This window comes from Sinocyclocheilus grahami, unplaced genomic scaffold (assembly GCF_001515645.1).
Source record: "Sinocyclocheilus grahami isolate Dianchi unplaced genomic scaffold, SAMN03320097.WGS_v1.1 scaffold612.1, whole genome shotgun sequence".
Classification (NCBI taxonomy): Eukaryota; Metazoa; Chordata; class Actinopteri; order Cypriniformes; family Cyprinidae; genus Sinocyclocheilus; species Sinocyclocheilus grahami.
This window is the reverse complement of record NW_015505791.1, coordinates 427475-444508: the sequence shown is the minus strand read 5'-3', so window position 1 is coordinate 444508 and position 17034 is coordinate 427475. Positions and strand designations below refer to the sequence as shown.

At 38.9% G+C, this 17034-nt stretch overlaps 1 protein-coding gene across 1 annotated transcript; it reads right to left on the bottom strand.

The window, feature by feature from the left end:
- Window positions 1-356: 356 nt before the first annotated feature.
- On the bottom strand, window positions 357-7717 carry LOC107557627 (tripartite motif-containing protein 16-like). The gene is made up of 6 exons (XM_016241105.1): window positions 7133-7717; window positions 4215-4310; window positions 3901-4134; window positions 2827-2986; window positions 2639-2686; window positions 357-950 (listed from the first exon to the last, which is right to left on the bottom strand). Exons 1-6 carry the CDS (start codon window positions 7703-7705, stop codon window positions 433-435), a joined length of 1629 nt encoding a protein of 542 aa, XP_016096591.1. The 5' UTR covers window positions 7706-7717; the 3' UTR covers window positions 357-432.
- Between the last annotated feature and the right edge of the window lie 9317 nt (window positions 7718-17034).

The window sequence follows — 17034 nt, the reverse complement described above, 5'->3', positions numbered from 1 at the left end:
ATATCTAGCATCCGGTATTGTTAGTCTATCCCCTCTGCTACGTGTGCTTTGCTTTGGTTTGGATTAATATGGACTGTTTCAAGAATTTCCCCACGTCTCCTTGCTGCGTCACAGTAGCAGCAGCAGCGTGACAGTTACATTATGTGAAAAATTGTTATTACATTGGAAAATTATTATTACATTATGAGCTCAAGATTTTATTAAGTTTTGAGAAAATTATTACATGAGTTGGTACACACGTTGAAGAAAAAGGTGGATATGAGGATTTACTACACACATTTATTCTGACATGTTATTTCACTGACAGAATTTCAGCTGCAGTATTAATGTCATGAAGAGAAAAAAAAGACTCTATAACATCTCACTGTTACTGATTCATCATGCAGCTCAAAGCATCATGGGTAGATTCTCTCGTCAGTCTACTCTGATTCATCAACACAGTTTCACTGATGATCCAATACAAACCCAAAACCCAGGAAAGAGCGGCTGAGTGAATGTGGTCTTCACTGTGTGGATGAGGCTCATTGTGTCAGAGACGCTGTAGAAGGACAGAGTTCCTGCACTGTGATCCACAAACACTCCTATTCTACTGCTGATGGACTTCAAAGGGAGAGCAGTCTGTATGTTATTGTGCCAGAATGAGTATCTGGAGGGAGAGCAGAACAAACTCCAGGACTGATCATTATATCCAAACAAACACTCATTACCATATCCCTTCCTGGTGATGCTCTTATATGACACTGATATATACACATCTCCACTCCACTCAATCTCCCAGTAACAGCATCCACACACACTCTCTCTACACAAAACCTGTGACCACTCATCAAATCTGTCTCGATGATCAGGATACGGCTGATCTGTGCCAGTGTTAGTAATCACTCTGTTGCCCTCAGACAGATGGAGTCGTTTATTCACTGTGTTCAGATCCAGAGTTAGCTGATGGGAATCTGATGGAGATAAAACACATCAGAGTCAGGAATTATGAATCTGTTTGATCTTTTCATGTAGCTGAACTCTTCATGTTTAGTGTATCATCAGTGTCCCAATCATAATTTTCTACGGCTGCCCCCTAATAGATGCTTAGCAAATCACAATTTTATTAGTCGCCGGAAAAAAAAATCCACAGAAAGTAAAGTCAGTAGTCCGTGATGGACAGGTCATTAACAGATGGTCTGTGTGGTAATTACAGCACATCGGTCAGGACTAGGGGTGTGCGATATATATATCATCTGTGACAATATCGAAATTGTTGTTTTAACGATGTGCAATTTTACATTATCGAGTATATCGCAAAAACCATGCAAAACACACTACAGAGTGCACGCATTCATCACGTGATGAAGTTTAGCAGGTTAGACTAATGCGCTTGCACATTTACAGTATTCAACGTTTTTTATGTTTAATATATCAAAACATTATGTATGCATTTGTAACTGCAGGTTAAATGGCTTTATAAAGGTAAAAATGCCCATAAAATGTAAAAATCAATTTAAACTTGTTGGAAAAGATTAATTTCTGTCTCTGCTGTGGACTGACCACCACACAAGAAGAATATCAAAAACTTTAGGAGTCAGCTGTCCACGGTACAATAACACACTCAGCAAAATATCACCTAATTTTCATTATCGATAAAATCCCACAAAATATCATGATATTTTTGTCAGTATCGCACACCTCTAGTCAGGACATGCAAACGTTTCTTTCGATCATCGACCTCAAATATGGCTTATAATCTGAAACATGTAAGTAGTAGCATCATTTCATGGCCACTCCATCTAATGTTATCCTATAAATGTGCGCTATTTGTGTTTGTGCAGAGTGTGGAAGCTGAACAGTAGTGCTCACTGCAAGACCAGTGCAATCATTTGCATTTAACTTAAAATGCTCCATCATTTTTGGTCATACAGATAAGAGTAATACATCTTTTGAATGTGTTAAACGTCTACTTTCATTTGTGTGCACTCACAATAACAACAAAACGTTGTGCTTTTGTAAAATAATGAAAGCAAACAGGGTGCACTTTCTGCCGCCTAAGTCTCTGTGAACTTCAGTGTATCAAAACATTTTTTATATATATATATATCAACCGAAACTTCATGCTTGCCTCACAGACATGAAAAATATATCTACAGAAAGCATAATGTCTACTTTTAAATGAACCAATTCAAATGGAAAACAAATATTTTCTGATTATGTAATCAGTATGAAACGTGCACGTCCACTGTGGAGATGAAGAGTCAGTGTTGACTTCAACACTGCAGCCGAAAATACAGAAAACCCTAGTTTATCAATGAATTATTATGAGGTTAAGGCAGTCTTCTTGCTGTTTTTTTCCCTGAAGCATTCATAATCATTACTTCTGCGCTGCTCTGTGGCAAACTTTATGCTTGCGCTTGAGCGCTGATAGGCTATAGGCAATTAAGGGCTCATTATTGTGACTTATATGGTTAATTAATATAAACGTGTGATTAGTCGACTAATCGCTTCAAATGAATGACTATTAGTCGATCAGAAAAATGTTTAGTCGAGGGCAGCCCTATCATTTACATCATTTATAAAACTCTTCTTTCACCTTCTACAGGAAGAACATGAAGACACCCAGTGAGTTTTTCTGCTTGTTTTCTTACTGACTTACATTGTAGGAAGTCGTTCCTGGTCCAGAGAACAATGTTGGTGAATGTGACTGTGGAAATCAACAGACATGAACAGTGTGATTCTCATTATCCTGTATCCATTCCTAACACATTTCTAATATGATGTTCTCCATGATATGAGATGATGATGGACTGATTTCTGAGAGCAGATGAATCTCCAGGACTTTACCTCTGTCTGAGATCTTCTTGAGCTCCTCTTTGCAGAAATCCTCCAGTTTGTCTTTCAGCTGTTGGACAGATTCTCTCAGAGCATCAAAAGAGACGAGAGAACTGAAGGGATCATCATTTATGTCTGTAGATTCAGGAGGTTCTGAGAGAGACTGGAAACTCTACAGAAAACAGAAATCAAAACTCATCAGCGCCACACTTCACCCAGTAACCTGTACCAACATCAGATTTGTGCGGCTCTTGTTGACTCGACTGATCTTTAGTAACTCACCTCAATCCAGCACTTTCACAGCATCAGCTTCATTCTTCTCATATTCATTATATCACATTCGAGCTACAGATTCTAGTATTTGCCACTTACACTCTGTGAACTTTCTAGGAAATAGTTTGGATGATAAAACATCTGCTAAGAACGTAAATGTCCATCTAACAACTCAAGCACATCAATGGAGTCTCATTGTGGGGATGAGTATATTTGCTCAGGAAAAGCAGCTTAAAGGCTACGATTAAATTTACCATTATTCAAAACTTTACTGAAGCTTCACAAGGACCCTTAAGACACGCTCTGGTTTGGTTTGGTTTCAATACACTGAAGCATTGCTAATATACAGCCTGACTTCATGTTTGGGGTCTTCATGGTCAAATTCATCAATATGTTACAGACAAATAAAAATCTATTTTATTAGGTTTGAGGATCACCTGATCCAATTTTGATGAACGTTACTCAGAATCAGTACTATCAAGTTAACTTTTTTCACCATGATGTATTAAATCAGAAGGAAAAATTAGGTAAAAAGCTGAAATGTTAGTGAAGTTTTGAACTGTTGGTGGCGCTAGTGGTGTTTGACAGCTAAATATATCTTCCAGAAGAAAGAGCTCAGAGAAATGATTCCTAAGAGATTTCCAGAGCTGAACGCCATTTGTAAGCGGCGTCTCTTTCAGAAGAAGACGATCAGATGAGAGTCTGACTGATGATTATATAATAAGACACTCATGAAATGTTTCTCTGTGAGTCTCTGTCACAGCAGGATCTGCTCAAGTCCACTATGATCCTGTTCTTCTAGATCTCTGTTACCTGCAGGAACTGGATGTGATCCTGTGAGTGTGAAAGCTGCTCCAGCTCAGCGTCTCTCCTCCTCAGATCATTGATCTCCTGCTCCAGTCGCTCCAGTTGTTCTTCAGCTCGACTCACTGCAGTCTTTTCCTGATCTCTGATCAGCCGTATCAGCTCAGAGCAGCTTCTCTCAATGGAGCGGATGAGCTCAGTAAAGATCCTCTCACTGTCCTCCACTGCTGTCTGTGCAGAGCGCTGTTAGGACACACAGTGATTCAGGCTTCAGTGAGTCTGAACTGAGACGGAGACAAACTTCTCTTCTTCTCCAGACTCACCTTATGAGACTCCACAGCCTCTCTCAGCTGCTGAAGATCTTTCTCTCTCTGCTGGATTCTCTGCTGGAACATCTTCTGCATCTCCTTCAGCTGCTTCTGCAGGACAAACGGATGATAGTGAATGTCACAGAAAACTACTGGCACTAAATCATCAAGTGAACAGATGAATCCAGTAAAAATGGAGCTGATAACTAATGGCTGCACTCTAAAAATGCTGGGTTGTTTTTTCAACCCAAATGCAGGGTTGAAACCGCTGGGTAAGGACGTTGGGTTGTTTTAACCCAATTTTGGGTTGAAAACTGGTCTTGATCAATAACCCAGTGGTGCTGGGTTGGGAACGCAGACTTGAAAGAGAGCACACACGTCACGTTAATATCGGACGTATCTCGATGACACCAGTGCGAGAAGCCGCCATCTCAGCGTCTTCAGATGGAAGCGAGTGTGAGTAAAAGACTGTTTATGGTAAGTAAAGATTAAAAATGTAAAGTCATCATTCATTGTTTGAGTCCGGTAGTATCTTGAGATTTCATGGAAGGCAAAAATATTCTGAAAAGAGCTTATATTGAACGGTCTTAACGGCCTCTTTTACTGGAAGGAAGAGGTGCTTTTATATAATGTCAGTGAGTGCCTTATGTCATATTTACATAAGATTTTACAATATTTACATTTTTTGAGGTGTTAAGAGAGGGTTATTAACATATTTACATGTTAATTCTGTATCTTCTTTTTCGTGGTTAAATTGAATGTAGTTTCCTAAAGGAAACAGCGTTATGTAATAAAGACTAGCCAAATTATTTTGAGGCTGATGAAGTGATAATTGTTAAAAGTAATATATTATAATTATATTTAAGACATGTTGAGCTTTGTGTCTTCATTGTGCCCGCGCCGGGAGTTAACGACACAGAACCCTTCCTTGTGTGAGGAGGTGATTTTCTCAGCTTCTTCAGAAGAGAGGGAAAGACGGTTTAAGGCAAGTAAAGTTCATAATTCCATCATGTTATCAATTTAATTTTTTTACTAAGAGTAAAAGAATGTTTGTTGTTTTTGTATTTGTTGAAAGCCAGAGACATAGGAGAGCATCATTCTTTTGAGATTGATGCAAGGTATTTTTAGAAAATAAATGTTTCTGTTGTCTCCTGCCTGTTCACCTCACATTTTGATGCAACAACACATTACATGTTCATATTTTATGTAAACCATTGATGTCCGTGTTTTTCATTGCAGAACTCAAACCAACTTTGGAGTTGTCTGATTTGGAGAGTCATCATTCTTGGTCTTCCTTTCTTAAAGGAATAGTTCACACACAAAAACATAATAATTTACTTGCCCTCATGTCATTCCAAACCTATAAGACTTTTGTCTATCTTTAGAACACAAATGAAGATATTTTTAATTTTCTCTCATAATTTTTTTGTTAATCCATTAAAAGTCTAGATAATCAGTATTTTCAAGCTTCAAAAATACAGAGTTATTGTAGAAGTAATCCATGACAATATTTATATATGAATAAATCTTAAATTATATAGCAAACATGTCTGTTCAGAAGAAAATACTGGTCTCCCAGACTTGCAATAGAGGACACAAATTAAGAGAATATTAAATATATTTCTTTGTGTTCCAAAAATTAGCAGAGTTTGTATGGGTTTGGAACAACACGGGGATGAATAAATTTGGACCATTTTCATTTTTTTGGTGAACTAACCCTTTAAAGAGCAGCCTTCCACGTACATGAAAATGTGTGAGGTATGTGAATTCTGAAGTAGCTTTCTGAAAGCAATATTTATTTAAACAATATTACATGCCCTCACACTAGTGCTGCCATTACAGAGATATTAAACAACCACACAAAGTGGCATTGTTAAAAAGTGGCAGTGAAATTATAAAACAGACTATTCACCTATTCATGACTACATCAATTATGCTAAAGAGATCATGAAAATTGACAGCGATGCCTGATCTGTATTCATGGACTATGAAACAAACTGTAAGTGTATAATTTGTAAAACCAAAATGTTAAATGCTTGTTCTGTGTTGTTGTTTAGTAGAAATGGACTTTACACTCTGTCATTCATACACATGTTCACATTCTTTCACACATATGTTTCTGATCAATGTTATAATATCAGTGTTAATGTTGTGGTTTATTTACGGTCATGCCAGAATAGTTTGTAAAGAACTTAACTATTAACTAATTGTACCACTATTGTATAATAGTGTTTTTGTATAATATTTTTATACAATATATAAAATTTACCAAAAAAAGGCAAATTTGATCTTAAAAGTTATATTCAACAAATGTGCAATGCTTCATTTATAAACTCTGTAGCTGTTAATGCCATACTTTTCTGCATTTCTTCTTACATGCATGTTACTTTTGACTGTTTTCTCTTGTTTTAAATAAATATTTACCTTTTGATAGTCATTCTGTGTATGTAAAAGTGATTTTAAAATGAATAAGATTTGTAGGTTTAATGTCTGGCTCGATTTGGGTTCATTTTAGTCTAGCAGTGTAGTAATTTTAAACCATAAAAAAGCAACCCATTATGCTGGGTCAAACATAACCCAACTTGTTGGGTTAAAACAACCCAGTGCTGGGTTTGTCCCTTTTTGACCCAGCGCTGGGTTGCCAAAATAACCCAAATTGGGTTGTTTTTAACCCAGCCGTTGTTAGAGTGTGTAGGTTCAATGTCCAGAAGTGATAATCATTTACAATCATCATACATGAATAAACATGAAGATTAAGGCCTGTTTCATACTGCAAGCGTATGTATCGTAAACGTGAAACTGACACAGACAGAGCTTCACACTGACAGTGTTTCTGTTTTCTGTGTAATTAAGCAGTGACTTTACACACAAAAAATAAACAGACTATTGAAATCACTATACTGAGTATTAACTTAATCTCTAGTTTTAAATACCTGTTTCTCTGTCCTCTGGTCTGCAGCTGAAACAATGTCATGGTTTTTATGTTCATTAATTGTACACAGCACACATATACATTCCTGGTCAGTGCAACAGAAAACCTCGAGGAGCTTCTCATGTTTCTGGCAGATCATCTCCTGCAGTCGTCCAGTGGCTTCAGTCAGATTGTGTCTCTTTCCTTTAAACAAACTCTCATGTTGTTCGAGGTGATTCTGACAGTAAGAGTTCAGACACATCAGACAGGACCTGACAGCTTTGTATTTTCTTCCAGTACAGACGTCACACTGAACATCTCCAGCTCCAGCGTCACAGTCAGCAGAGAGTTTGGTCTTCTTCAGTTTCTCCACCACTTCAGCCAGCATGGTGTTTGTAGCTAAAGCAGGTCTTGGACTGAAGGTCTGTCTGCACTGAGGGCAGCTGTAGACTCTCATCTGATCCTCCTGATCCCAGCAGTCTGTAATACAGATCTTACAGTAACTGTGTCCACAGGGAATGGCCACTGGATCCTTCAGGAGATCCAGACACACTGGACACAAGAACTCATCCTGAGAAACTCTGGCTTCTGCCATTTTACTGAATGAATACAGAGACACAGACACAAAACAGCTCAACAAAACTTTAGTTTCTTTTCCCTTGAACTGATGAGTTGAAATAGTTTATTTTCCCCTGAACTGATGAGTTGTAATAGTTTCCTGGTTCTGTTTGAGTGAAATATGTAAAACAGGTCTGTAAGACTGTAAAGAAAGTTCCTTGTTCCTGCTCCTGTAGAGTCTCTCTCTCTCTCACACACACACACACACACACATTCTCTCTCTCTCTCTCACACACACACACACAACACAAACACATTCTTGCATATGTGGATTATGGGGAATTTCCATAGGTGTAATGGCTTTTATACTGTACAAACTATATTTGCTATCCCCTTACCCTAACCCCCACACGAAACTACAGCCATTTTTAGATTTTCAAAGGGAAAAAAAACACAGTTTACTCTGTTTTTAAGCCATTTGGTTTACAAGGACACGGGAAGTGTAAACCTCATAAACCATGTTCATGTTGTAATACCCATGCCATTATGCACATTTGTCCTCACAAAACATATAAACCTGTACGCACACTCACACAGTGTGACAGTGAAATGCAGTGCATGGTGAGGAAGATTAGAAGTTATCTTCAAGGAACTGTCAGCAACCAAGATCTTGATTGCCACCCTGTCCGAACTACAACTAATAAGAAGTGGAGCTCAAACCGTTCAAGACCCAACAACCAAAAAGATATTGACGAAGATTTGGCTGTCTTGGATTACTTCCTAATTAACCACCAATTTCGATCGTAGCTCAAGGATATGTTCTGACCATTATCTTGTCTGAGGCAAATTGCAGCTTCGACTACAGCGGGCCAGGAAGAAAGTGATGTCACCGGTGAAGCTGGACTGAACCCGGCTCAGCAACTCTGTCATCAGGGACCAATTCTGACTGGCCCTTACCAACAAGTTTGCGGTTCTCGCGAGCTTAGATGACATTGATGAAGAAGAAACAACAATCACCGCAGCCATCGTGGAATGTGCCACGCGGCCTGCAGTGGGGGCGGGACCATTTTCAGCAGTTAGCTACTAGTTCTACAAGGAATCTCTGATCCAAGAGAAGATGATCACCTCGACCACCGAATTTCATAGCCGAATTGGCCAGACAACAGCGTCTTTTGCCTCATTGTTTGTGGAAGAAGGCCAACATCACTACTGCAACAATGATATGACTCTTCTGAATCTTGATCATACCTATTGTGTTATATGGATCAGAAACCTGGACCAAGAAACTTGAGGTCTTCCAAATTCAATGCTTCTACAAGACCTCGGCATCTCCTGGTGCGACCGACTCTGGAATGAGTGTATCTAAAAAGAGTGCGGCGACCAGCTTGCAATTGAAGAGGCTATTCAGAAGCGACATCTGCAGTGGTTTGGACACGTCTGCCAGATGAGTAATTACCGACTTCAGATGAATTGAGAACATCTTTAAATTACAATACAATTAATTAATTTGAATGGGAGCAAACGTGATACAAAAATGTAGTTTGAATAATGTTAGAATGTAGAATTGAACTCAGTTGAAATTCAAAGCAATTTTTAACTAGAAAAATTATGTTTATGAAAAGATACTAGAACCATCGACAGACGAGGTGCGAGCTGCTGTAAGATCACTGAAGAATGGAAAGGTACCCGGCTTGGACCGCATAGTGGCCAAAGCAATCATGGCCGGTGGAGAAGTTCTACAAATCCGTCTCCACATCCTCATGAAGCTAATCTGGCGGAATTGGAATGAATCCCATCAACCTGGAAGAAAGCCGTGATCCTGCCCATCTTCAAGAAAGGTGACAGCCATGAATGTAAGAACTATCATGGCATTAGTCTACTTTCGATTAACTGTAAAGTCTTCATGAAAATCATCCAATCACAGCTACAGCAACATTGGGAGCAGATGAGCAATGAGGAACAAGCCAGATACAGAGTCCTCTCTGAGGCTGTTGTGAGAATCGTTATGTCATGTGTATGGTCATCGTCTTCATTGACTTCAAATTAGTGTTCAATTGTGTGCACTGGACATCACTCTGGAAGGTGCTGTAGACCGAAGACGTCCTGCCTCCTCCAGAACTTCTACGACGGCTTGAGAAGCTGCATACACGTTTCCAGAAAGGTGTCAGTGGAGTCTTCCATCTGTACAGGTATCCGGAAAGGTGACGTCGCATCCCCGCTTTTGTTCAATACATTGATCGATTAATCATGAACAAGGTCTTCAAGAACAAGCAGGGAGTTCAGTACAGCATCCACACTTGTGAGCGATCTTATGTTTCTGGACAATAGCGCCATCCTGGCTGATATGGATACAGAGGCCAACGTTGCCCTTTATGACATAGCCTGTTTCGCTGGTCCATACGGATTGAAAATCAACATTGATAAGACCAAAGTTATGATGACTGATGGCTCACCAGCATCTGTCAAAATTGAACAAGTACAAGACTTCAAGTAGCTATGATCTCTGGAAGAGAAGAAGATTGCCTTGACGGATGAAGTTCATAGCCGAATCGGCCAGGCAACAGCGACTTTTGTCTTTGGTGTGGAAGAAGGCCAACATCACTACTGCAACTAAGATAAGACTCTTCCGAACCTTGGTCATTCCCATTGTGTTATATGGATCAGAAACCTGGACCATCCTCAAGTAAGAAATTAACAAGCTCGAGGTCTTCCAAATGCGATGCCGCCGACAAATCCTCTGCGTCTCCCAGCGTGACCAACTCCGGAATGAGGGTATCCAAAAAGAGTGTGGCGACCAGCCTATATCTGAAGAGGCTTTCCAGAAGCGATGTCTGCAGTGTTTTTGACACGTCTGCTGGATGAGTAGTGATCGAATGCCACTCTGACTTCTCTGGCGCCGCCGACCTGAAAAGTTCACTGTGCTGGGCCGAAGAAAACCTGGCTGAAGCAAATTGATGACGACCTAAGATACCAATGCATCACCCTTAAAGATGCCAAGGCCTTGGCCACTGATTGATCTGCACTGAAGAGTGTAATGAATGAGGTTCAAAATCCTGCTGCACCCACAGCAGCGTATTCGCTTCAGAGGCAGCTCTGGCCCTATGCCAGTCAGGGAAAAACTAATAAGAAGACCACGACGAGTCTTTACAGTGTCTGTGCTGTTCATGTCAGTGCTTTGCATCATTCAGATGAACTGAGAATGCCTTTAACCCTTTACCACGTGAGTTTAAAATACACTTGCTTATCCCCCAGCATAAGTTTTTTTAGGTGACTGTTATTTTAGAACGTATGGCCTTATTGTTTCCATGGCGATGCATCATGCTTGTCATGTGACACATTTCAGCCACAATAGTACTGTATGAAAGATGTATCGCTTTTATTTCAGTCAACTTCGCTGGCTGGCGTGGAGCCATAGACAACCGTGTTTGTAGCTACAGCACTGCGCATTATAACCAATCACACATGATTCTGTTGAGCTTATGAGTACAATGGCCAATAAGAGGCATTCAGATGAGCCATCGCTGAAACAGCTGTTTTATTCAGTGTGAGCGCTTCCTGAATGAATTCTGCTCTCTCCTGATTTTTCTCATCAGAAACAACAAAGTGCAGATGTGTGTACGATGTAAGCAAGATATTCATTTCACAATGTAAGCAACTTCAGTGTTTAATGGGAGTTTTTGAGAGTGCTTGAATTCTGCCTAGACTGAAGTCAATGATAAAGTTATTTGATCATGTAAATGCTATTTTGCTCTCTTTCTGTACAATAAACAGGGCCGATTTTACCTCTTATCGTGATATTTAGGCAAAACAATATTTTGGGCTGCCCTTCCTTATTAATAGGCCTATATAATAGTACCACCCAGCAAACAAAAATATTTCGTAATCAGTGGAAACCGTTACAGTGTTTTTTTATCGCAATAAGAGTTTGTGTTCAGTCAATAAAAACCGAACGTCTTAATTTGCCAGAGGGCGCTCTCGCACGGAAACTCCAATACACCCCGAGGAAGAACCCCAGGAAATCCCTATGGCTGCAGCTAAATAAACAGAAGAATGAACTGCTTTCATTGATTCAGCATGACTAATAAGCACACAACTACGACAATATATGGTTTATCCGAGTTCTTATAATTATTATTATACTTTTCCTTATAATAAATTATATAATAATGCAATGCTAATCGACATAGCCTTAAAATACTATGAAATATGTTGCATGCCTTATTCTGTGTAAGAAGCCACATCATCTATTCAGTTCAATTCAATTCAAGTTTATTTGTATAGCCCATTAGACAGCTGCAGCTCATCCAGAACGCTGCTGCCAGGATTCTGACTAGAACCAGAAAATCTGAGCATATCACACCAGTCCTCAGGTCCTTACACTGGCTTCCAGTTATATTTAGGATTGATTTTAAAGTACTTTTACTCGTTTATAAATCACTCAATGGCCTAGGACCTAAATACATAGCAGATATGTTCACTGAATATAAACCTAACAGAGCACTCAGATCATTAGGATCGAGTCAGTTAGAAATACCAAGGGTTCACACAAAACAAGGGGAGTCTGCTTTTAGTTATTATGCCGCCCGCAGCTGGAATCAGCTTCCAGAAGAGATCAGATGTGCTAAAACATTAGACACATTTAAGATCTAGACTCAAAACTCATCTGTTTAACTGTGCATTTACTGAATGAGCACTGTGCTACGTCCAAACTGATTGCACTGTATTTTATGTATAATCATTTTCTATTCTTAACTGTTTTAAATTAATTTTAAACCTCTTAAATCAATTTTCAAAGTTTTATTGTTGTGATTATTTTTTTTTATGTAAAGCACTTTGAATTACCATTGTGTATGAAATGTGCTATATAAATAAACTTGCCTTGCCCTGCCTAATGTTGTCTTCGTTCACATAACCAAGAAAAAACTGTTTTAAACATTTAAAAACTAGATATTGAGAGAACATTCAGAACTAGCATATTCATTACATGAATGGAACGTTAGAACAACGTTCTTAGAACATATTTCAGTTTGCTGGGACACACAGAGGCCTTCCGGAGCTGCTGGAGGTTTTGGGCCGCAGTCAGATCTGCTGCGTCTTAATGCTGGATTATTGAGTTTCTCTAATAGCAAGTATTCGTTTTAGTAGTACAGCATTTTGCTTAAAAATGTACAGTTCTTTACAGTAAATGTGCACTGTAAAAAAAATTGGAAGTTGTAAATAAAGATTATTAGAATACGTTTAACAATAAAGTACCATTTCAGTTTTTCTACTTCAAAATTTCATGTTTCATTTAATGTGTTCCTTGACGTTTCTTCGTAACTTACTGTGAAATTTACTAGCAACTTCAGAGTGAAATTTTTTCACCACCAAATTTTTCCAGTGATGTATAAGCCTGTATAATACATTTTCAATTTATTATTATTATTTTTTTTAAAGGACCAACATTGTTTTACAACAGACAAATAATAAAAAAAAAATTGCAAGCAACACTTTGAACTAAACATGACATTTTTAAGTAGAAATAGTGAAACAGCATATTGCAAAACAATTCCAAACTTAAAAATAAAAAAATAGAGTGTGTTCATGTCCCTTTTCAGAAGGTTACAGTAAGGAGATAATGAACAGTCTGAGACGTGATCTGTGTGAATCTGTACAGAGTTGTTCAGCATCATCTTTAACTGCTGAAAGGATGTTGCAGGAGTTTGTGTCAGAATCTGAGGAAACCTGGCTGAGCTTTCATTGGTGATCTGATACTACAGCGATGTTAAAAGTGAGTCAAAGAGAGTAAATGAAGAGCCTGAGGCTCGTTCATGAACACATTCACTCTCTCTCGCTCCATTCATGAGAGTTATCAGTGTTTAGGGATATAAATCTGTGTGTCTTTGTCTCTCTCTGGTTCTCTCTCCTCTCAGAGCATGTGTGAGATCATATTCAGTCTCATCTCAGATTAGCTGGAGCTCAAAGATAGCTCAGCAGATACACACGCTTGTGTAGAGATGAGCTTCTCCTGTAGAAATACATCTTCAGCATGTATAATGTCAGTGTATCTAGCAGCTCAAGCAGTGAGCTCAGTCTGAGAAACTCAGAAGAGACAGAACAGTGCCTCTAGTGCTTCTCTGATTCACTGCATGATGTTGGGAACATCTGAGAGAAAAATAAAAAATAAATTTCAAAAGGCCATAAAGCATTAAACTAGTCAAGCTTGTTTCCACCTCTCCATAAAAAAAAACATTTAATTTATTATTTATTTGTTTGAAATTCTGAGTTTATATCTCACACATTTGACAGTGTAGGGGAATTTACAGTTAAAACCTAAGGACCAGGTGCGTTGAATAAAGACCATGAGTCAGAGATGCAATCAATTGTAGAAAAATTTACTGAAGAAAATAGTTAGCAGTTTCATTAGCAGAAGTCAGCTTCAACACTGTCGATGGAGTTCATAGGCCTCTCTGCTTACATGTTAAAAACAGCAGTAATTATACTCTAACAGAGGTCACTAATTACGTCAATACATAGGTAAGCAAGATTCCGGTTGGTCGAAACATTGATAAACTTAGAACATCTCCACACATGGATGTAAAACTCGAAACATATCCCCGGTGATTATTAGGTGACAACCGAGATCAGGGGCCTCATTTATAAAATGTGCATACGCACAGATTTGATCTTAGAGTGTGCGTATGCTAAAATCCATGGCAACGTTCATATTTATAAAAACTGTCTTTGACGTGGAAAAGTACTTACCGCCCCATCAGGGTCTGAGCAGGCGTACGCACTTTTCCTTGTGGCAAAGTCAGTGTACTGCAGCTATTTGAACATCTAAGCTGCAATAATAATAAACGCGGTGTACGTGCAAGCACCGAATTCACCATAAACAACAAAGATGCAGTGTAAGAGATTAATTGTGCAGTGTAGTCAGATTTTGTATTAACGGGAGTTTTTGCGAGATTAAACTTACCTTTTTAGTAGCCTAATGTTAAGAGTTCTTTACTCGCTTTCTGTACACGGTTTATTATATATATATATATATATATATATATATATATATATATATTTTAATATCATATAATTTGAATAAGAGAACAACACCATTAAACTTTGGGTAATCAAAAAAATTTTTTTATTAATTACATCATAGGCTAGATCAGATTATTTTTTTTCTTCAGGAAACGGCCAGACTAGAATAGCAACACAGTAGCAAACCACCGTATGGCAATAAACGAACTATAGCACCATAGTCGCTCGCCTTCAACGTCACCACTACCACCATGCTTCTGACTTTTTCAAATTTATTTTTATCATGTTCAGTGAAAAGGATTTACTCTGTATATGAATTTTAATACACGTTACATTAACCTTTTCATGTTGTAGGGGAATTTAAAATTAAAACCCAAGGACCAGGTGTGTTGAATGAAGACCAGGAGTCAGAGATGCAATTTGAAGAAAAATTTACTGAAGAAAATAGTTTGCAGTTTCATCCGCAGAAGTCGGCTTCAATACTCAAGATGGAGTTCGTAGGCCTCTCTGCTTACATGTTAAAAACAGCAGTAATTATACTCTAACAGAGGTCACTAATTACGTCAATACATAGGTAAGCAAGATTCCGGTTGGTCGAAACATTGATAAACTTAGAACATCTCCACACATGGATGTAAAACTCGAAACATATCCCCGGTGATTATTAGGTGACAACCGAGATCAGGGGCCTCATTTATAAAATGTGCATACGCACAGATTTGATCTTAGAGTGTGCGTATGCTAAAATCCATGGCAACGTTCATATTTATAAAAACTGTCTTTGACGTGGAAAAGTACTTACCGCCACGTCAGGGTCTGAGCAGGCGTACGCACTTTTCCTTGTGGCAAAGTCGGAGCACTGCAGCTATTTAAACATCTAAGCTGCAATAATAATAAAAGCGCTGTACGTGCATTCACCGAATTCATCATAAACAACAAAGATGCCGTTTAAGAGATTAATTGTGCAGTGTGGTCAGTTTTTTCAATAACGGGAGTTTTTGCGAGATTAAACTGACCTTTTTAGTAGCCTAATGTTAAGAGTTCTTTACTCGCTTTCTGTACACGGTTTATTATATATATATATATATATATATATATATATATATATATATTTTAATATCATATAATTTGAATAAGAGAACAACACCATTAAACTTTGGGTAATCAAAAAAATTTTTTTATTAATTACATCATAGGCTAGATCAGATTATTTTTTTTCTTCAGGAAACGGCCAGACTAGAATAGCAACACAGTAGCAAACAATAAACGATATGGCAAGACAAAAATTAAATAATTAAACCAAAGTTTGACCAATTAGAGTAACGTTAGGCTAAAACATGTAAATATGATATCACTGTCAGATGAAAAGTCAGATGCTGAGCCGACCCAGGACGCATAACTTACCATCATACTTTGACCCGCTGGCACTTATAGGTATAAATACCCCGTTTTTTGATCTGGTTTTATCTAAATAATTTTTAACAACATTGGTGTCAGACTCTGTTCCTAGTTTTGGTTGTTTTGTTCCCCATGTGCTCTGTGTCCCAGTTTCTGTCTCCCGTTCATTAATTTAATTCCAGGTGTTCACCGTTTGTTTTGATTGATCCCAGGTGTGTCGCATCTTCCCATTAGCCTGTTCAGTGTATTTAAAGAGTGTTCTGTTACCTGTTGGTTTGTCCGGTATTATTGACGTCAACTCCTTGTGCTACATGTAATAATAATAAAGTCCTTGGTTTTGAGCGCCTGGTCTCCTCGTTCCATGTTTCTGCACCGTAGCAACCTGTGACAGAATACCGGACCAAACAAAAAGTGAGTGGTTACTTTTCCTCGCGTTTGTTTTTTCTGCCTTTTTGAGAAGTTTGTTTCCCTTGTTTTCCCCGCGGCTATTGAAATTGTAGCTCGGTTCTCCGCCTTAGCTCGCCTAGATCTCCCCTTTGTCGAGTATTCCTGGGAGTTCTGCAGGCTCGCCACGGCTACGGCCCTCGATGATGTCACCATTAATTCTTTGTTCTGGCTTGGGGCCAACTACCATCGCCCCGTGTTCCTCCCAGACACCACCGGACTGAGCTGGAGGGAAGGAATACTTTGATACCCCGAACCAGCCCACTGTCTGCGGCCCACTCTAGTTCACCGGCCGTTAATATGGCAAGCCCAACGAACATTAATATGGCAAGCCCGATAAGCGTGAGGCCCCAGTGTTTATTCCAGCCCCAGTGCCTACTCCTTGTAAGCGCCTTCCAGAGCGCCCTCAAGTGTTGGCTCCAGCCCCCGAGTTGAGCCCAGGGAGGGCTCCCGATCCCCCGTTGAGCCCAGGGAGGGCTCCAGATCCTGAGTACAGCCCTGTAAATT